Below are 22,940 nucleotides of genomic sequence, written 5' to 3' on the forward strand. Positions count from 1 at the left end.
CGCATGCGTCACGTGTTCATCATCAGCATCCATGACAACCGTCCTGTGGCTGTTGTTTGAATCTCGCTGTGTCGATTGGCATCTGATCTCTGCGTCCTCCGTGACAATTTTTCCAGATTATCGATATTATTGATCGTTGGATACGTCGATTGATCGCCTGCTGTTCCCATCACTCAGGTTTGACCCTTTTTATTACGCTGTGCTTTGTGTTTGTGTTCAGTATGTCTTGTGTTCACTACAGGTTCCAGAGTCGACTCACCTACGACTCGCTCCAGTTTGAAGGCCTCAACATCAGCGCGGGGGAGCTGAAGCGGCAGATCATGAGGAGCAAGAGGCTGAAGTTCTGCCAGCTGAAGATCAGCAACGCCCAGACTGATGAAGGTGAGTTGAGGAAAAGACACTTCAACTGTTCTACGCTAACATTAGATGCGTTACATCAGACACTTCTGGAAGCTGTAAGGTGGTGCTGATGCTGACATGTAGGGATGTTTTGGCTGTTTTAAAAGGCTAATGGCTCTCAAAGTATACCGTGCTCCATAATTATGTGCTGATTCTGATTTTATTTTGCTGTCAGAATACACAGATGATGCTCTCATCCCTAAAAACACGTCGGTCATCATCAGACGGATCCCTGCGGCGGGACTGAAGTCCTCAAACAGAAGATTTGTTGGGTAAGTGCTGTGAAATGAGCACACGCGTCCTCTGTTAGATGTTATATGAAGACTCCTGGTCTGTCCCTGGTGTTTTAGTCACACAAGCTCCTTTGTTTTGCAGACATCAAGCTGGACGCTGGCGTGAACCTTCACCTAGAGCTGATCCTTCACTCCTCTCACTGGAGCAGTTGTTGAAGGTATTGAACAAATGAATAGCACAATAGCAATGTAAAGCACACAATATACGCACACGCACTCAGCTTCTTAGGGAGATTTGAGATTGTTTGAAGGGTTGAGGGTGAAAAAGATTCAAATGTGCAAATGCCTGTGAAACAGACTGAGAATCTGGCTGAGGCAAAGGCGTCAGAGGAGGACAAGCTGAAAGCGGTGATGTACCAGTCCAGCCTGTGCTACTACTCCAGCAGGTGAGCGTTCAGACACTGACAGGTTTGCTTTGTGAGAGATGTCTGAGCTGATTCTCATGGTTCTGATGTTCACTAGTGAGGCCATGAGGCTGCTTGGGATCCCGGGACACCACATTAGGCACTGCCCCACTAATGTGGTAACTGGGTTTTCCAAGCTCACGGTTGCTGTGAACTTGAGCTCTTGTCCTCATCAGTCAGATTGTTTGCTCAGAGTTTGACTGTCACTCCTCAATTCACAGGGCAGCCGCTCCGCGCCGCACAAGCGCATCCGGAAGAGCACAGGGATTCCCCGCAGCTTCCTGTTGGAGGTGGACGACCCAGACCGAAAGGGAGTCATGATAGACGGCAGCGGCCGATACGTCATTCCCATCATAGACGCGTGAGTAAACTGTACTTGGCATAGCCGCATGTTCTAGTGTTTGTCCAAATCTCACATGATGTCTGCTTGTGTGTGTTTGCGCTCGATCTGTTCAGTGAGGCCTATGCTGCTGAGAAGAGAAAGAGGCCGTCCTTCTCCTGCCAGACCGAGCCTTTGCCCTCCTCGTCCTCAGCAGGTGCGGCATCTTCGGTCCGGGACGCCGGAGGGAAACGGTCCCGCTCCCCATCTTCACCAGAGACGCGCGGCGACCAGAAGAGACCACGTCGCTGAGAGACCTTCATCCAAGAGACCTGGAGCCGACGTGTAAATATTGTACATAGTTTATTAATAAAAGATAATAAAGATTATAGCCGCATGAACTGTGTGGACTGGTTAACCTTCACTCCAGCAGTGCAACACACACACACACACATACAGGCATACATGGTTTATGAGGTCAATGTGACTTTTTGGTGGTTTACGGGGACATACCTTTGCCAACATCCTACGAACATAAAACTTGTGCCAAAATTTTTTATTTGAGCTACAAAAGGCAAACAACGCTTAAAAACAGCAATTTTAGTTTCACAACACACTCAAATTAACTATGTGACATTTCACAGGCTTATGGGGACAGACAAAATCATGGTTTACAAGGTCTGTTTACATGTTACACACAAACCTAGCCCCTTCATGGTTTAAAAGGACTGATTAACACATTTTACATATCACACTATTCTGCTATTGCAGTAAGGGTGACAACAGAACAGACTCTGGCTTTCCTCAGCTAGACACCTGCTAAACCCATCTCAGTTGCTAAGGTTCTGCCTGTCACTTCTTAAATGACAAAATACTATTTTGCTTAAAATACACTTTTGATTTAACAATTCTGTAGGCTTATTGTGTTGTATCAGTTAAACAATCTGTTTAATGTACTGTTGAACAATAACCTGAAAAAGACAGCATTTTAACATTAAAGTATGAAGAGTTAATTGTTTAAGGGCCTTTGCTCTTATTTTATAGGACAGTAGATATTTTGAAAGGCAACTTCAGATAAAAAAAGAACATAATTGGCAAAGAACCTTCAACCATGAACAACCAGAAGCACAACTGTACGATAACATATTCATTATTTTATTCTTTTACTTTGCCAGAACACAAATGTTCCCCTCTGTGAACTCTGTGTGGAGTTTGCATGTTCTCTGTGTTGGAGTGGGTTTCCTCCAGGTGCTCCGGTTTCCCCCACAGTCCAAAGACAAGCGGTACAGGGGATTGAATACACTAAATTGTCCGTAGTGTGTGTGTATGAGTGTGTATGGATGTTTTCCAGTGATGGGTTGCAGCTGGAAGAACAACCGCAACGTAAAACATATTCTGGATAAGTTGGTGGTTCATTTCACTGTGGAAACCCCTGATAAATAAAGGGGTTAAGCCGAAAAGAAAATGAATGAATGAATGATTACAGCTTATAAACAAACTAATGGTATTTTAAAATTTAATTAAGTCGTTCAACAGATTATTCTTTTTCAAATTTAAATATTTATACTAGAACACAACATGGTAGTGCACTAGAATACTGTCAAATACAAAACATTGCCACTCAATGACAGAAATAAAAAAATAAACTTTTTTAATTTTACTTTTGAAGTCCAGGAAAACAGCAGGGGAACTAAACATGTATATACATTTTATTATGAAATGCATCAACTATTATCGCTCTGACAAGAACAAAAAATAGATGGATAAAAATAGATAAAAAGATAGATAAAAAGAAAAAAAGATAAAACTAGACATAAAAGTTTGATTCCACAAATTGAATGATACATACAGAATGATATGAACACAAAACAGATTAAAAACTAAATTTCGTAATGTGACAGTAATATAATGTGTTATAATGTGACTAATTAATATCATACACATTTTCACTTTTTTGTCACAGTGACAATATTTGACCATTTTCAAACATGTAAATAAAAAACAAAAAACATGTCTTTTTGCTACTCAACACTGTTGTAAATGTTTAGTCTGAGGGACTGCATTTGTGGGTTATGTATTTTTGTGTGATGGGTATTGCCCAGGCTCATGAAGCAGACGTGGACCTGGACTGTGGAGCAGTACCAGACTGTGGAGTAGTGGCAGACATGGGTTGAGAAGCAGAGGCAAACTGTAGAGCAATGTAGAGACTACCCTAGAGTGATGATGGACTGTGAAGCACTGGCATGGAACAGAAGTGGGTTTGAAAATGGTTAAATATTGTCACTCTGTGACAAGGGAAAAAAATGAAAATGTGTATAATAATAATCAGTCTTTTGAACTCATTACAGCCTTCACGTCTGCTTTTGTCCATGGTCTTCTCATGTAGGTTGTTCTGCCAGTGCTAGAGCCTGAAAGCAAACAAGATGATTAACTGTTAGCATCACTGACTTTTAATAGATCATATCAACTGTTCATCAATATCGTTTAAAAGTCTCTTTCTTGGAAAAAAGGTTAATCCTTAGGTGTGCACTTACACCATGGTTATACATCACACAACTACATGATTTAACAGCAACATATGCGAGTATAACTTTCAGTAGCTGCTTTGAATCATTGTGGACTATTGAAAGTGATATGACCTTTCCATGTAAAGACTTTTCTTAATTTTAAAAAAAGGCAATCAATAATTTCATAATATTCCCTATTATATTTTTCCACTGGAGAAAGTCTTCCGTTTTTTAGTTTAGCTGAATAATAAAAAGGTAAAAACTGCAAAGGTCAATATTATGAGCACAAAAAATAAAATAAAAATATATAAAATTATAAAAATTAAAATTTATTTTTTGATTTTTTTGTCAGCCAGATATCGCAGAGCCCTATTTAAAAATGGCCAGATACAAAAGAGAAAGTGATAAATGGAAGACATTGACGAGAAATGTAGCATAGGAAAAAGCATTTGTGCATTTGCGCTACAAGCACTGCGATAGAAAGTCTGAACGTGTATTGAGTGCTGCTGGAAACATTGCGACTCCAACTAGGTCTGCTTAATCCAGACAATGTGTCAGCATGTTAGCTTTTCTGTCAAATAATTTACCAAAAACAGTGGAGAGTTAGTAGCCTACGCTGTTTTTTCCTCAACATCTCATTTATATTGTTATCAATAGGCTAATATTTTTTGTTCTTCTTTTTATTATTATCATTATTATTATTAGTTACTATTTATATTATCACTGATACTGAAAAGTGTTATTTAGGCTATTTGTGAAGTTCTTAAAAATGTAACATTTAATTATTATACAGGAGGGGGGAACCAGTGAATATTGTCCTCACCACTTAAAAAAATGTGTAAATAAAAACAAAAAAAAAAAACTAAAAATAAAGGATAAAAGGAAAAGCATGCTCTTCATCATTTTTCATAATCTGATTTGTACATGCTGCTGTGTGTGTGCACTTAGGCTAGACGAGCAGAGTACACACATCTAAAGTTATCTTACTGTGAGCGTTTTAATGGTCAAATAGGTGTCAAAATGCTGTGTTCAGTGATCATTTATAAGAAGCTTAAAGCACAGTTTGTTTCATATTTTTATTCTATTGTACATATTTCCCTTTGCTCATTTACAGGGAGGAAAATAACTGCATATATACAGTTGAAATCCGAATTATTAGCCCTCCTGAATTATTAGCAACCATTTTCCACCAATTTCTGTTTAATGGAAAGAAGATTTTTTTTCAACCCATTTCTAAACATAATAGTTTTAATAACTAATTTTTTATAACTGATTTCATTCATCTTTGTTATGATGACAGCACATACTTTACTATATATTTTTCAAAGTACAAGCATTCAGATTAAAGTACAATTCAAAGGCTTAATTAGGATAATTGGGCAAGTCATTAATATTGACCTTAAAATAGGTTTCAAAATATTTAAACCTGCTTTTATTCTAGCCAAAATAAAACAAATAAGACTTCCTCCAGAAGAAAAAAAATATTATAGAAAATACTGTAAAAAAATCCTGAATTTGTTAAACATCCTTTTGGAAATATTTATTAAAAAAATATAAATAAAAAATTCACAGGAGCGCTAATAATTTTGACTTCAGCTGAAAAATCGTTTTGAATAATCTTGTTTGCAATTATGACAAAAATAATCGTGATTATGATTTTTCCCATAATAGAGCAGCCCTTACTGTATGTGTAATGTAGCCTACAGTAGATTATGTGATGTGATCAATTAAAAAATACATTTTCTTTTTTCTTAGTAATAAACATGCTTTTACACTATACTGTATGCTTTAGAAAAGATACAATAGATGGTGAGAAGTATAGCCCCAGGCTGCAAAAATTAAACAAATATAAGAATGAAGTTGTTTAGCCTTTATAGCGCCCTATTAAATTGTGTTGGGGTAAAAAGAATGTTTACATTTCTTTGACTATCATGGCGATGTTATTACCTCAAATCTTAAACGTGCGCACATTGCAAGAAATGAAAATCGCGTCACAGCACACACTACAAAATATTAAGGTTATCGAGTCAATGAAACACATCACCTGATAGCAGTATAACTTGCTTTATCAATAATTATTATTATTTATTATAGGCCAGGTTACAAATATTTGAAAATCTGTCACTACATGCCAAACACTCAAAATAGGTTCCCTTTTGCATAGCTATTAGTGGCAGTTATGAATTAAATAAATGGGCATATCGGCACGTAAGGTGAGTCGACTATTATTTATTGTCTGTTTATTTTTCTCTGTTCATTTCTTTCACATGCATGCAGAGTGAACAGTCTGTGCTGTTTCTGCTTGTTTAATAGAGCGCCTCCTCTTATAGCCGGCCTATTTCGGTATAAAGGACAAAAAATTTTTTTTTTGTATACTGTATGCTATTCTATCCCCTATATTAAACACAGCAAATGTATAATTAAATATTAGAAACATAAATATTTTAAGTTTCTAAAAGCACATTTTAATGTTTAAGCATTGTTTATTGGCCGTCGGCGTCGATGATGTGCACCTCTCAAAAAATGTAACTACAAGTCGCAACGACACAGAGCGCAAGGTCGTGATTTGTTTGATGGTCGTGATTGGTCGGCTTGGCAGCGCTGACAAGTCTGGGGGCGGGACCAAGAGCCGTGCGAGTGGTGCGAGCCCAATAGAGCGATTGTTTACACGTGTGGAGTCCCATGAAGGAGCTCTGGATAGAAAGTTTTGTTTTGTGTTTATCTCATAGTTAAAGTTGTTCCACGTCCGCCGGTTCCAGCCTCAAAATGAGCGAGTTTGAGTCACTTGCATGTTCAGGAAGCGTTTAGAAAAAACAAAACAACAGCGAAGAAACTCAACACAGAGGAACATTAACACCTCACTGCCAACTAGCGTTTTGAAAGTGTTAATGCAGACCAACAGAGACATTGCGCAGAAGTAAAATAAACAGCTACGCGGCTTGCATGTGCCGTGGGTTACGCCGATCATAACGCAGAAGTATAAACCAGGCTCTATAAACTTTAATTTCATAAGTGCATACAATATAATATTAATAATAATAAGACAATTAGCATGTTTATCAGGGTAGACGACATGCAGTGAGTGGATAATTCCATATGTGCAATATGTACATTTAAATCTCTCCATTTTGCTGTAATGGCTGTGCTGTGTTTGACTGGCAATAGCTTTTAGATTATAACCCGCGACCCACTTATTAATATGCAGCCTTTTTTGATTACATGGGGCCAGTTGCACCAGCAGTGTGTAAGTTAAAATGAAGCCTAGTTGTGACTTAAAGGGACACTAATTTACAATGTACGCACTACTAAATATTTCTGTGTTGCAGCATTTCACTCAGTTTAAACCTAACGCTGTGTTCCAACTAAACATTTACCGCAGCCTCCCCCCATGTATAATGGTAGAAAAGAGATGACGGTGAGATTAGTTTACATCGAGGAGCTTGCGATGATCTCCCTCTATTCACAGCCTTATTTTCTTCCTAAATCTCGCATTTCTTTCGGTTTGTGAATGAAGAGTTTAATTTTGTTTCAAGAAATGTTTTGTGTTAACATACATTTCTTTATGACTGGGTTTTTTCTCCCTGCTATTTTTTCTTTAACGTGTAGAATATTTAAAAAATCAAGTTTTATGTTTTGATAACTTTGTGTAATTTGTGTGCATTCACAGCAAATTTTCAAAGAACAGTTATATGTAGATGCATTAGTTGCAGAATTCTAAATCAGTTTAACGATTGAAACACTTTTTATTTGATATTAGGTGATTTAATGCAACTATGTATGGCTTTACGGAGAGCTTATGACCTTACTAACTACGGTTTGCCTTAAGAGCATGTGGTGCAACCGAAGTAAAAACAACTTTAGTTATAAACATGCCAGTAGTTATTATTATTATTATTATTATTACTACTACTTCTATTATTATTAGGCAATTTTCTGAAGCAACCCCTGTAACCAATTTAGTGCTTTTGGGTTGTTGTTGTTTTCGGTTAAAGCGCAATGCCCCATTAACACCTCAGACAGGCTGCTTCATTAATAGCCAAACATTTTGTTTGAGATGAGGGCAGGGGTATATCTTGAGTATATTTCACAAGCAAGGTTGACACAAAATCCCCGGTTATATACCTTTTACCTATAGGCCAACTTCTGGTAATGTAGGCTTATATAGGCTGTTTCTATTCACAGCAACTTATGGACTGAACTACGTGTTAATTAAAATTTCTATATTAGGCTCGTAGCAATTGATATTGGGAGTCATGGAATATTGTTTGCATTTATTTTGCATATTGTTTGCAATATCCTACTTTAATAATAATAATAATAATTAATATTATATTAAAAAGTTTTTTCTATTTCTAAATAAATAGCCTACTGTAAATTAGGCCTACAACCATTAATGATTTATATATGAAATTAGAAATGAAATTCTTAATAATATTTGTAAAGGAAACAAATATAGGTCTTATATGTGCCGTTATATATATTTCAATTAATATGGAATATAAGTGCATGTTTTCACCAAAACTATGATAGATTTTTTTTTTAAATGTGTGATTGTGTAAAACAATATACTTTGCAAATAAAATAATGTTTTTTTTTTTCTCTCTCTCTAAAGAAATTGTTACCACCTCGTTTAGAGCATCATTATGGGCATTTTACGTTATAACTAATGTGGGTCAAACAATAGATCTGTGACAGAGAAACTACAGGTTTTGGGACACACTCGTCACTACATCGTTCTTTTCCCAAACGACACATTGTACTATGATATTTCTGCCGCGAGTTACGTTGTTGTTTGGGAAACCCAGCCCTGGTGCAGAGCCAGAGGAAGAAGCGTGCTGCGCTTGTGGAGCAGATAAGAAGCAAGAGAAACTTCTAGACCAGGGGAGAGTTTCCCAAACAACGACATATATCTGAATGAAGGGGTAATCTACTGTATTTTAGCCTAATTATTATTTCTAATGTTTACACACTGTGAAATAGGCTAATCCAATCTTAAAAAAACACACACACTAAATCATTTTTTGTGAATTGTTTTTATTCCAAGCTAAATAACATTTTAGAAAATGTTGCATATCAAGCTGTTGGTATCTCCTCGCGGTTGAAATTGGCTGTTATGCGAAAAAAAACAAAAACAAATATTAGCTCGCAGGCTAGTTGCTTTTTAGATTTAATTTAAGCCTATATTCAGCTGACAGCGCACACTCAGCCGCGATACAGAGAGAAAAAGTAAATAATAGATTCTTTAATGTAAACGACTAAGAAAAACTTCGGCTATATACTCGGGAGAGGACGTAATGAGATCTAGACTGGCTGTAAAATATATACACCAATAGTAATAGTTAATCAACGCATTTTATTAAAAAAAAATCTACTCATTTTAATATTGCGATTTTTACATTTTTTAGAGAATGTCTGTTTTTATTAACTTTTCTGTCATTTATTTCAAATTTGTCATTATTTTATTAATTTGATGATGTTAATATTTTACATAGGCTATTTTATATACACATCTAAAATCATTCAAATTAAGGTTGTGACGATGAGGAAATTTCCCCACCGGTTAATCGACATGTGACAACACCGGTAATACCGGTATCATAGTGGGGGTCGGGGTTTCCTCTTTTCTTTCTGCTTTTAAATAGCTTATAAATGCATATAATACTTTCACTTTCAGTTTTGCGGGAATTGCCAATTCGGCGTAAATTGTTTGAATGGACGAATGTGATGAATGTTAGAATGTTTTTAAAACGAATAAGAAAATAAAATAGCAAGATAAGTAATTAAATTGCACAAAGTTTAAATAAGATTAAACGAATGAACAAGAAACAAATATAAAAGAAAAGCTTTCAAAATTACATTACAAAAATGACAGGTTGACACAGTCTTTAAAAAAAAATAAAAAATAAAACATTGTAAATTGGCATTTATTAACAGTGAGGTTTACTTGTTCTTTGCGAGGAATCCTGGCCAATATGTTGACCATCTCTGGCTTAAGATGGGATCTTGTGGGGCTTACTATGTTCCCCATCGTGCTGAACACACCCTCAGATGAGCAGCTTGTTGCACGTAAAGATACTTTTTGGTTACATTTGCTAACAGGGGGAACATGTTTGGTTGTCTTTTGTTGTCCTACCTGACTTCAATAGAGTGGAGGAACTATGACGTCAATTTGTATGCAAAAACCCGGAAGCGAGTTAGCATTTTAGCACTTCCGGTTCCCTCGTCCCAAAGTCAATGGGTTTTTTGAATGGGGTTTCAGTAAAATCGCTCAAATAAGGTCCGTGGCTAACACCAACTCAATATACTTTCACGTTTTGTTCTACGACATAAAACACATCAGTTACAGCACACTCTTCAACTTTTAAATCGATTATGCTTCTTTAAAAAGACGGTTGCTATCAAGTTGCTAAATGAGACTACAGGCTGCGTCGGGGGCATTATACGTCATCGAGCTGATCTGGTCTGGAGCGCAGCTCGCTTGGGCGTTTGGATTAGTCTGTGATTTAAGTATTTTCAGAATAGTATTTTATAGTTTGTTGTATTATTCTAATTGAGAATTCAGATTGTGTGTAGATAATTCCTTCACATGTAAAGGCTGTCGAGACAGATTCATTTGTTGATCATTCATTTTAATTAAACGATAATATGAAGATACTGCTCAGTTTCTTTCCTGCTCTCAGTAATGCAAACGTGTGAATAAATGTGTAAAAATACATGCATGTTAACTGTCATTTTAACGTGATCAAGTGATTTCTCGTCTTTTTTTCTTCATCAACACATTTAACTCTGTCATAACTGCAATATTTACACTCCTCCATAAAACGTATAGCAGATGTGACTGTATTGGGCTGTTTTTCGCTGTACTTCGTGACACAAAAGGAATATTGAATGTTATTCTGTGTCCATGATGATGAAACCTGCAGGCATTTGATAGACTTGTTCCTCCTCACGCCGTCGTCTGTTAAGGTAAGCGGGCTGTGTGCACGCGAGCGATACACTTATTTAAATATGTCTCATAATAATACTATATAGGCACATTTATACACATTTTTTAAACTTTTAGAACAACCGCAAAGCAAAACATGTATTTCCCACGTAAAAACGATCCAAAAGGCACAAAGGTCTATGTGTGTTTGCGTATTTATTAGTTTATAATATATAGCGTGGATTACAATATAATATACTGAGAGGTTAACTCTTTGTCATGGACGTTATTTCTAAAAATAAGCTTGATAAGTCGTCTGTAGTAGGGTGGGGCTGACGTCACTGACGAGCGCCCCGAGGGCGCTGTAGTCCGTTTATAGCCTTATGTTAGCTTTTTAAGTCTTGCGTTTGCATTTAAGATCCAAAAGTGCTCAATGTTATATTTTCGTGTGACAATTATCCGGCTGAACAAAACGTGTAAGTGTAATGAACAGTGTTTGAACACAGAGCGTATTATTCGCAATCTTCGAAAACCCTATGGGAAAATCCTATAGGGATTTCCACGAGGGAACCAGTTTTATGCTAGCAGCCGATTAGCCTACAAAGTGACGTCATAGTTCCTAGTTCCTCCACTCTATTTCTTAATGTATTATTTAGCCTATTGCATTATATATTAATAGCTTAGTCCTTATGAACAATCCGTTTATAAAATAGCCTTATTAACGAATTTATAGGCTAGTGAAGAATAAACCGAATATGAAATATGATCCTTGCATAATGATCACAACTAAACAAGCTAGCACTCATTTTATATATAAACTTTAAATAAAAAAGAAAGAAATGTTAAGAAATTAAACATTGTGTAAAAAATCTAAAGACAGGCTAAATAAAAGTAATTTTATTTAACAGGCTAAAAAAATAATCAACATGTAAATGTATAAATATTTCGATAAGTATTGTTATGGAATATTTATAACTATATGATCTTGCTTTTTTTGGTTATATCCATACAAGCTTTGAGCTCTCTTACAAGCACAGTTGACAGGCGCAGGTGTCTTATGTCACTGTCAGTGGCGGATTACACACAGCATACCCTGGCAAGATGTTTTATTTGTTGCCGATTGGCGTGTTGTTCCTTTTTTAAAACACCTTTTGTTTTTAAAATCCCTCAAGGTAATGTTGTCTATCGAGTTATATAGTCTCCCTCGGAGATATTGTAGTTCAGTAACATGCTTCGCAGCATATAACCGTGAAGCTTAAATAGGCTGAGCATATTTTTATTAATTTTAAGACACATTAATACAAACTAGCCACCGTTTGATTTTTTTTCGTTTACGTATATTTTTATCAATCGAAAAATGCAATGAATAGTTTAATTTGGTTTTCATTTTATTAGAATTAATATAATTAATAGGCTACACAACTCCTATTGGCTCGAATTGCGTTTTGACAGATAAGGCGTGACTTTCTGGCTCAAAGATATTTGTGCCTGTTAATTTCAGCGCTGTATTTTGAAAGATTTCGCAAAGGCTTCAGCTGTTCTACCTGTCAGCTGGTACCAGCCTCAGTTTTGCGACTTGACCTGTGTGGCGTTTCGATGTCTGAATGATAGCGAGAGAGAGATGAGATCAGACCTCAGATTCGATGTGTAGCCGCACTTCACAGTTACTTTATAGCAATTTTTAATATTGGCTCACCTAAATTAACTTTTCATTTATTAAAAGCCGAAATATTTCCAGACAGATGAAGCAACTTTCGGTTTTTAAAGACAGCGGCCTCAGTGATAAAAGACGCGCGCACACAGGTTACATTCTTGTAGGCATATTCATCTTTTATTTTTTTACATGAAATGCATAAAGTGCAAAAAAGAAGAGCTGAACTTCGGAAAAAGTGCTCACTTCAGTTGCCGTGATGATTGCTTTGTTTCTCTGCAGTTGGCTTGTCGATGGCGCGGCATTGCTACATCATTCTTGTTTTAATAAAAATAAGATATTTATTATTAAACACTGTGAGATGATGGTCGCGTGATTTTTAAAATGAGAGTATGCCTTGCATATTTATTCTCACGTGATAAATGAAATATGACGCATTACTATGTTCAGATTTTAATTATAAAGCATGCTCTGGCCTTAAGTAAATTATTACGAATTCTATTTTCCATTTAATTAAAATAAATATTTAATAAAAAAATAAATAAATAAAACGAATACTTAGAAAAAACAAATGTGAGGACGGTGTCACGGTAAAAACGTGATGTCACCGGTGTTGCGTCTTAAAACCGGTATCACCGTCAACACCGTCTATCGTGGCAAGCCTAATTTGCTTTTTTAACTTGTGAGAGAAAAGCGAATTTTACCTGTCAGTGGCTGCACATTGCTCCTAAATAGCATAAAGCATTTCTTTCTTTTGTAACATTCTTTTTTTTTTTTTTACTTTAACCCATTAAAAGAAAAAGTGTCATAATAAATACAATTATTATTAAAAATGCAATTAAGTTTTGTCTGTCGCATAGTTAACTATGTGATGTGGGTAAATGGTGTTTCAATGCTGCAAGTCCTATATTTCAAACCTGCGGGAAGCACTGTAATTGATCGTTTTTTTTTCCCAATAAGGTGGTGTAATAAATACATTACAATTTTTAATTAAAAGTTATTCACATTAAATAATAATAATAAAAAACATTGGTTTAAAGAATGTTAAAAACGCAGGATTATGTTTTAAATAACTCCAAATCGAGGCATTCATTTTAGGCCTCTACAAACTACAAAACGTCAATGCAAATTAATGCAATACTATATGTAAAAACAAACTATTATATACTATAGTGGCCTATAAAAAATGGTCAATATTGCCTTATTTCTCGTCTCGCTCAGCACATGTGCATTGAATCGCAAGTGACAGATACAGAGGAAATTAATAAAAATAATATAGGCTAGATTTAAAATAATATAGCCCACCTAGCAGTTTTCTTTAAAATTATAATAGGCCTGTATATAAAAATGGACTGAAAATTCTTGTAGGCCTTTTGTGATGTTCAGTTATAAAAATGCTTATCTGTACATTTGTAAAACTGTCCTGTTTAGGCTATACTGCTTCTGCTTTTGAAAAGGAAAAAAATAGTCTGGGCTATACTTTGAATTAATCAAAAACAGTTATAGGTTCAGTTTGAAATTTAACTTGATAAACAGTTAATAATGGCACCTGATGTTCAAAGAAACATCAATGGGGCGTCGATTAGGGATGTTCGGTTCTGGGTTTTTTGGATGAGACTCTTAACTCCTAATTTTGGAGTCGGTGGAATACATATGCATTCACTTAAAATAGTGCAAGGATTAAATATGCTGTCTCATATCGCACTTTACACAATGCTACTACGTCAATTCCAACATTGTGTTGTTCTCTGGTCAGATAAAACCAGCAGTAAATCATTTCCAGCCAAAATAAAATAGTTATCAACCTAAACTTTTTTACAGCATATTTTAATTGTCTAGTTTAACTAGTTTAGTTTAACTTAGAAAATTACAATGCAATCTTGGAGACATAAAGTTAAAACATAATTTTAATATCAAAATGTTTAATGGAAAGATGAGTGGCAGAACAAATAATCCCAACTGAGCCCAAACAATGTTAAAAACTATATAGAATAGTCTAATTATTTAGTATAGTCTAAGTATCTAAATACTTTACAGAGAGAATAAAATAATCTGTGGTTGTTCATTTCTTTGTTTATTGATCGGTTGAAGTGTCAAAAAATAAAGTAGCTAGCTTCTTCATTTGATTTAATGACCAATTAAATATTAAACCACATACATGAAATATTTAACTTAAATAATTCATTCATAAACAAACCTAAAATAATAAATAAAAGCAGTGTGACAGAGCAGTATATGCTTTAAGGCACAGTCTCTCTTATAAATGTGGTTTTCTTTAAAGTGTACTTTTAAATAGCTCATTAGTTTACTCTTGAATATTACTGTTTGTTTGTGCAATTTGTTAATTATTGTAATTTAATAAAGGTGTGTTAATGAGACGGCGGAAGAAAAGGAGTGACTCAGACCTAGTTTTTGAACATTTTACCTTGACTATATTTTTATTTAAAAATCCTCTTTTGGAAGTTTTTGCGTTCCCTCGCAGATGTTTTGCGTTCTCGCAAAACTGTTTTTCCACAAACACTTCCTGTTCACTTCATACATGTCAACCCTCCTGTTTTACCAGGATTCTCCCAAGCCTTCCGTTTTTGCTGTGATTCTCCCATATTTCTCTTTCTTTCCATTAAAGCTGTGGGTCGATCATCGCTCTTCATATGCAACCTGTGAATTAGCGAATGCATGTATACGGATGTGCTAGGTATGATAAACTGATCCCAGATCAGCTTCTATACACACCATTTAAAGCGACACCTCTGTTATCAAACAAGTGATGAGCAGCAAATGAATCTCTCATTTTCTTTTATTTCATATCAGAGGTGTCAATTTAAGAATGCACAGATCTATAATGAAAGTATTCCATTACTTAAGTAACTGTTTGTGCTCATTTAAGAGAAAATGAGTTGTGTTTAAAATAAAACACACAGGACGAACATGTTTACATATTGTTAAGTATATTTGTCTGTTTAAACACAGATCTGAATCCTGCACTTTAGCTCCTCTTTAAATGGCATGTACAGAAGTTGATCTGGGATCAGTTTATCATTCCCTGATTCAGAGGTTGCATATGAAGGGCGATGATCAACCCACAGCTTTTAATGGAAAGAAAGTAAATGCAGACATTTTTATATTTGTTTCAGAATGCTTTCAAAAATAAAAATATATGAGAAATATGGGAAAATACTTAACAATAGTATGATAGAGGGATAGAATGGTAAAATACAGGAGGGTTGACAGGTATGAAGTGAACAGGAAGTGTGGATAACGCAAAACATCTTTGTGAGGGAACAAAAACTTAAAAATATATATATATATATATTCCTATCACTGTTTTTTTTTCTACCATCCTTTTTTTTTCTCCCACTCAGTTTTTTTTTCTTCCACCCAATTTTTTTCTTCACCATCACGTCCCTTCCGAGTCTCCGTACTAATGCCTTAAAATGTAACTTAATAAATTTTTTTTAATGACATTTGATTGTAACATTTAACTTTTTCCTAACACTGATTTTGGTTGGTTAAGGTTTTGTGAAGCGTGATTCAGTAATGCTGATTTTACTATATTTATTTACCGGTTATAGAATAGTCTAACCGTGGATTAGCTTGCATGTATGGGCATAGTTTGACGTCTTTACCTAAAACTTTAAACCTTTATAGGCCTATTATAGGCCCATATAAGGATAATAAAATTTGATATAAAGCACTCGTTTGGCAATGAACCATGATCTGTCTGCGTTGATAAATGGTATAAAATCAATAATAGCAAAACTGCATATCATTATTACTATAAAAAAGTATATTACTGCCTTGAGTCAGTAACTTAGGCAGTAATGCAAAGTAATAATTAATGTGAATAAATAGCCTAAATGAAAGGAACAAGAGGGACCAAATTAGGCATGGGATTAAAATGCCTCCTCAGTTATGATATCCTGGCGCCGGGCCTGCTACCCTCGCAAGTATATTATAAACATACGGGAAGTAGGGCTATGCAATTAATCGAAAATTCGATTTTGATTATGGCTTCAAACGAATATGAAAATCATTAATCGAGATAAAACGATTGTTGCATCATATATCGTCCTCTTTTCAGTTGTACACATTTGTTGCTCTGCAAAGCTCAGTTTCACGTGAATATTACTAAAAGCATGCATTGTAATTTTGCAGCACGGCATGTGCATCATTCATTGATGTACATTCGAATCATTCATGTTTTAAAAGCATGAATGAGACCGCATGGTTTGTGTATGCGGCACACACATATTCGCACACTGTGTGCTCAGAGCAAAGCACACACATCTAAAGTTATCTTAATGTGAGCATTTTAATGGTCAAATAGGTATCAAAACGCGATGTTCAGTGATTATTCATATTAACTCTCATTTAAGTAATAAACAAACTAGTTGAGAATCAAAAGACATGTGAAAGAGAAACCATAAATCAGAACCGTACTGCTCTTAAAGTGAAAGTGCGTGATATTCCTGCTGCCGACTGTTTTTACCATTAATCAAACAACAAAAGAAGACAATCCCTCACTGTTCTTGTCTGAAGGACTTTAGTAGCTATAATCAAAGTTTTTTTTTTTTTACAGTGAAGATGCTTAAAGCACAGTTTGTTTCATATTTTTATTCTATTGTACATATTTCCCTTTCCTTTGCAGGGAGGAAAATAAATGAATACAGTTGAAATCTAAATTATTAGCCCTACTTTCCCCCCCCAATTTCTGATTAATGGAAAGAAGATTTTTTTTAACCCATTTCTAAACATAATAGTTTTAATAACTAATTTTTTATAACTGATTTCATTCATCTTTGTTATGATGACAGCACATATTTTACTAGATATTTTTCAAAATACAAGCATTCAGATTAAAGTACGATTCAAAGGCTTAATTAGGATAATTGGGCAAGTCATTGTATACCAGTAATTTCTTCTGCTGACCATCAAAAACTATTTTGCTTAAGGGAGCTATTAATATTGACCATAAAATAGATTTCAAAATATTTAAACCTGCTTTTATTTTAGCTGAAATAAAACAAATAAGACTTCCTCCAAAGGAAAAAATATTATAGGAAATACTGTGAAAAATTCCTGAATCTGTTAAACATCATTTGGGAAATATTTATAAAAAATAATAATAATAATTTCACAGGAGCCCTAATAATTTTGACTTGAACTGATAATCATTTTGAATAATTGTGATTAAAATAATGACCAAAAAAATCGTGATTATGATTTTTCCCATAATAGAGCAGCCCTAGCGGGAAGCACTGTAATTGATAAAAAAATAAGGTGTGTATTAAGGACATTTCAGTATTTATTAAGTGTTGTTTACAATATATAATAATCATATTAATAAAAACACTGATTTAAAAAGTATTTTGTGACACCTACATCTATCATTACAAACACAGGTTTGTTTTAAAATAATAACTCTGTACCAAAGCGTTTATTTTAGGCCTGTATAAACTATAAAACATCTCTGCAAATTAATGCAATGCAATATAAAAAACAAAATTCAATATTTTGTCAATATTGCCTTGTCTCTCAGCGCACAGGCACACGCACTGAACTTCAAGTAACAGACAGAAAAAATAATTTAAAATAATGTAGCACACCTTGCAGCTTTCTTTAAAATTATGATAGGCCTGTATATAAAAATAGCGCCAGACCGTTTCTCAGTATTTCGCTGGTAATGTTTTTAAATAAATAATTAGGCCTACTTAAATATTAATTTGCTATTAATGTACAGTAATTGAGACAAAATAACATAATAGTAAAATATAAATATAATAAAAGTAAAATAAGAGTAATAATAAGAAAAAAATAAGATTTTTAATAGGTAAAAGTAAGAGTAAAATATAATCAACAAAATGTAAATTAAAACTGTGAATTAATAGGTAAATAAAAAGCTTATTTATTGACCATCTTAGTCCTATCACTTTAAAATAACAAACACTGTTTATCTCTCTACGACGCAATAGTTTTTATTCATAACAATTTGCTTTTGTATGTTATTATTAGCAGTATTAATTATTATATCCATATTTATATTTGTTTTATTAAAAAAAAAGCTTAGATTTGCCCACCTGCAGGTTTTAGACCATATGCGGGCAACATGTTTTTTAGGATATAACTCAGGTTTATGACAACACTTAGTTATTATTGTTCATTTATTCATTTGCTGAAAATTAGAACTGCATTTAGAAATAGTTTTGAAACAAATACTTGCGCTTAACAAACGCAACTAATTATTATTATTAGGCTAACTGATGTCTGTGCGTAAAGATTTTCCTATCCACCAAGAGCGAAAGTGAAAGTAGATCATTTATCTCTCATTCTCGCGCGGTAGATGCTCTGTTTAACAGTTTTCTGTTAAAAATAACTGTTAACTGTTTGCTTGTGAAATGCTCAGTTTTTCCACTTAAACTTACTTTACGTCATGTAAATAGCAAATGCGCTTATGGCACGATGCAAGGCTATTAAAGGGAATGGGAGATGAGACTCTGATTGGTTTATTCTCAAAATACACCTATAACTCATTAAGAAAATAAACTCAACCCTTTAGATCATGCTTAAAATTTGCTTAAAATAAAAAAGGCCTAAAATGCACATTATTTTTAAAGTAATTTTAGTTACTTAGTTTCTTCCTGCATTGTTATTGACAGAAATTCTTACCATCACCACCATCACTGTCTGGCTTCCTGGATTTCTGTCAAGATTCACCTGTTATTTCCTGAAGGGAGAAAGTGAGAGAGACATTATGATTCACTTATTTAAATTATTTTATTATTTTAATTATTATTAGTTTATTTTCTTAATAAATTAAAACGTGCACTCATTGACTTCCATGTTATTATTTTTCCTACTATTGGACTTTTCTACTTTACAAGTTTATTTTTTCTGTTAAACGAAAAACAAGGTATTTTGATGGAAGAAGAAAACCTGCAATCATTGACTTCCAAAATAAAAACACCAAAAATATGGAAGTCAATGAGTACAGGTTTTCATCTTCCATCTTCTTTTGTGTTTAACAGAAAAAATAAACCCATAAAGGGTGTGCAAATGATGACACATTTGTCATTTTTGGGTATGAGCCAGTCACAGAGTTGTTTTCTACAGAGGTTTGTTAATTCTTGACAAAAGAATTAACAAACCTCTGTAAAAAACAACTCTGTGTTGGTCAAAGTGACTGGCTCATGGAGGTACTGAAACAGAAAAGCAAAGATAAAGAAAATTCAACATTCGTTTACTTACTTTTAAAGTCTCGCATAACAAACCATGCCCTCATAAACCATGAAGAAACACATGTTATAATAGTCTACTGCTAGCACCATGTAAACCTACACATACTGTGTCCTCATAAACCATGAAGAAACACAGATTGAAGGAAGTGAAGGATGAGCAAATGATGACAAAATTGTCATTTTTGGGTGAACTATCCTTTTAAGGAGTGTCAAAATAGCATTACAAAAGAATTAACAAACCTCTGTAGAAGACAGCTCTGTTTGTGTTTGTCAAAGTGACTGACTTATAGAGGTGCTGAAAGAGAGAAGTAAAGAAAGATGAAGAAAACATGAAATTCACTTACTGAAAGCTTTAAGTCTTGCAAAACCAATCATGTCCTCATAAACCATGAAGAAACACACACGTTATAAAATAACAGTCTACTGGTAACATTGTAAACCTACACATACTGTGTCCTCATGAACCATGAAGAAACACACAGATTTAATAAAACAATAGTCTACTGCTAAGTCACATCCAATAGACATACTTGGTCCTCATAAACCATGAATAAACACACAGGACTGCTACACTGCATTTAGCAGAAATAGGAAACTGTTACTTTAGCACTTAAAAGGATGGTTCATCCAAAAATGAAAATGTACTTGCTATTAATATACCCCAAAGCATTCCAACCCTTTAAGGGTTTATTTCTTCTGATAAACAACAAAAACAAGATATTTTGATGGAAGAAGAAAACCTGTAACCATTGACTTCCACAATAGAAAACACAAAAAATATGGAAGTCAATGGTTACAGGTTTCCACCTTATTTCAAAGTATCTTCTTTTGTGTTTAACAGAAAAAATAAACCCATAAAGATTTAAAACAAGTAAAGGGTGAGCAAATGATGACACAATTGTACTTTTGGGTGAACTAGCCCTTTAAGGAGCGTCAAAATAGCTTGACAAAATAATTAACAAACCTCTGTAGAAGACAACTCTGTTTGTGTTTGACAAAGCGACTGGCTTATGGAGGTGCTGAAGGAGAGAAGTAAAGAAAGATGAAGAAAACATGACATTCGCTTACTGAAAGCTTTAAGTCTCACAAAACCAATCATGTCCTCATAAACCATGAAGAAACAAACGTTATGAAATAAGTCTACTGGTAACATTGTAAACCTACACATACTGTGTCCTCATGAACCATGAAGAAACACACAGATTTAATAAAACAATAGTCTACTGCTAAGTCACATTCAATAGACATACTTGGTCCTCGTAAACCATGACTAAACACACAGGACTGCTACACTGCATTTAGCAGAAATAGGAAACTGTAATTTTAGCACTTGAAGGGACTTTTTAAGTCACGCATAACAAACCATGCCCTTATAAACCATGAAGAAACAAGTTATAAGTCAACTTCTAGCACTATGTAAACTTACACATACTGTGTCCTCATAAACCATGAGTAAACACACAGATTTAATAAAACAATAGCCTGTTGCTAACTCACATCCAATAGACATACTTGGTCCTCATAAACCCTGACTAAACACACAGGACTGCTAAATTGCATTTAGTAAAAATAGGAAACTGTCATTTTAACACTCAGAGAGATTGATCACCCAAAAATGAACATTTACTCACTATTAATTTACCCTCAAGTGTTCCAAACCTACAAACAAACTAGATATTTTGACAGAAGAAGAAAACCTGCAATCAATGACTTCCATAATAGAAATCAAAAATAATATGAAAGTCAATGGTTAGAGGTATCCATCTTTTTTCAAAGTATCTTATTTGTTTTGTCAAACAGAAAAAAAGAAACCCATAAAGGTTTGGAACACTTGAGGGTAAATTAATGGTGAGTAAACGTTAATTTTTGGGTGAATCATCCCTTTAAGTGCTAAAATTACAGTTTCCTATTTCTGCTAAATGCAGTGTAGCAGTCCTGTGTGTTTAGTCATGGTTTATGAGGACCAAGTATGACTATTGGATGTGACTTAGCAGTACAATGTTTTTTTTATTAAATCTGTGTTTCTTCATGGTTTATGAGGACACAGTATGTGTAGTTTTACAATGTTAACAGAAGACTGTTGTTTTATAATGTGTGCTTCTTCATGGTTTATGAGGACATGATTGGTTTAAAGTACCAAAATAGCTTGACAAAACAATTACAAAAACCTCTGTAGAAGACAAGTCTTTGTGTTTGTCAAAGTGACAGGCTCATATAGGTACTAAAAGCGAGAAGCAAAGAAAGATGAAGAAAACTACTGAAAGCTTTAAGGCTCGCATAACCAATCATGTCCTCATGAACCCTGAAGAAATACACAGATTTAATAAAACAATAGTCTACTGCTAAGTCACATCTAATAGACATACTTGGTCCTTATAAACCATGACTAAACACGCAGGACTGCTACACTGCATTTAGCAGAGATAGGAAACTGTTATTTTAGCACTTAAAGGGATAGTTCATCCAAAAATTAACATTTACTCTATTAATTTACCCTCAAGTGTTCCAAACCTTTATGGGTTTATTTCTTCTATTAAACACAAAAGATACTTTGAAAACCAATGAATATTGACTTTCATATTATTTGTGTTTTCTACTATGGAAGTCTATGGTTACAGGTTTACATCTTTTTTTAAAGTACTTTCTTTTGTCTTTAACAGAAGAAATAACCCAAAATGGTTTGAAACAAGTAAAATGTAAGCAAATAATGACACATTTGTACCGTTTGGGTGAACTATCCATTTAGGGAGTGTCAAAATAGCATTACAAAAAATTAACAAACCTCTGTAGAAGACAACTCTGTTTGTGTTTGTCAAAGTGACGGACTCATGAAGGTACTGAAAGAGAGAAGCAAAGATAAAGAAAATTTACCATTCGTTTACTTACTGTTTTAAGTTTTGCACAACAAACCATGCCCTCATAAACCATGAAGAAACACACGTTATAATAGTCTACTGCTAGCACCATGTAAAACTACACATACTGTGTCCTCATAAACCATGAAGAAACACGCAGTTTCCATAAAACAACATCCTACTGCTAAGTCACATTAAATAGACATACTGTGTCTTCATAAACCATGACTAAACACACAGGACCGCTACATTGCATTTAGCTGAAAAAGGAAACTGTAATTTTAGCATTTAAAGGGATGGTTCACTCAAAAATGAACATTTACTCACTATGAATTTACCCTCAAGTGTTCCA

At 34.4% G+C, this 22,940-nt stretch overlaps 2 protein-coding genes across 25 annotated transcripts in view; one reads left to right on the forward strand and one right to left on the reverse strand.

Moving 5' to 3' along the window:
- Positions 1–47: 47 nt before the first annotated feature.
- LOC141375818 (E3 ubiquitin-protein ligase RBBP6-like) lies at positions 48–1,965 on the forward strand. Of its 2 annotated transcripts, XM_087264967.2 has the most exons (7): positions 48–381; positions 575–671; positions 775–850; positions 990–1,078; positions 1,155–1,215; positions 1,318–1,457; positions 1,553–1,814. In XM_087264967.2, exons 1-7 carry the CDS (start codon positions 222–224, stop codon positions 1,725–1,727), a joined length of 798 nt encoding a protein of 265 aa, XP_087121093.1. In that variant the 5' UTR covers positions 48–221; the 3' UTR covers positions 1,728–1,814. The 2 variants fall into 2 exon arrangements, with proteins under 2 accessions (XP_087121093.1, XP_087121094.1); XM_087264968.2 differs by lacking the exon at positions 1,155–1,215 and having other exon boundaries at positions 1,553–1,965.
- LOC141375838 (uncharacterized) overlaps positions 1,957–22,940 on the reverse strand; it is a 488,480-nt gene continuing 467,496 nt past the window's right edge. For 17 of the 23 annotated variants that reach the window (XR_015944745.1, XR_015944744.1, XR_015944742.1 and 14 more), the window contains 5 exons: positions 22,516–22,570; positions 20,698–20,752; positions 19,974–20,028; positions 19,165–19,222; positions 1,957–3,823 (listed from right to left, as the gene is read on the reverse strand). Coding sequence is in view for 1 of the 23 variants with exons in the window: in XM_087265054.1 (XP_087121180.1) it covers positions 22,560–22,570 (11 nt within the window). In the remaining 22 variants the exon portion in view is untranslated. Of the gene's footprint in view, positions 3,824–19,164; positions 19,223–19,973; positions 20,029–20,697; positions 20,753–22,514; positions 22,571–22,940 lie in introns of those variants that run through there. The other 6 variants (XR_015944752.1, XM_087265054.1, XM_088651072.1 and 3 more) reach the window with 4 other exon arrangements.

Source organism: Danio rerio, chromosome 8 (genome assembly GCF_052040795.2).
Source record: "Danio rerio strain M-AB ecotype USA chromosome 8, GRCz13ab, whole genome shotgun sequence".
Lineage (NCBI taxonomy): Eukaryota > Metazoa > Chordata > Actinopteri > Cypriniformes > Danionidae > Danio > Danio rerio.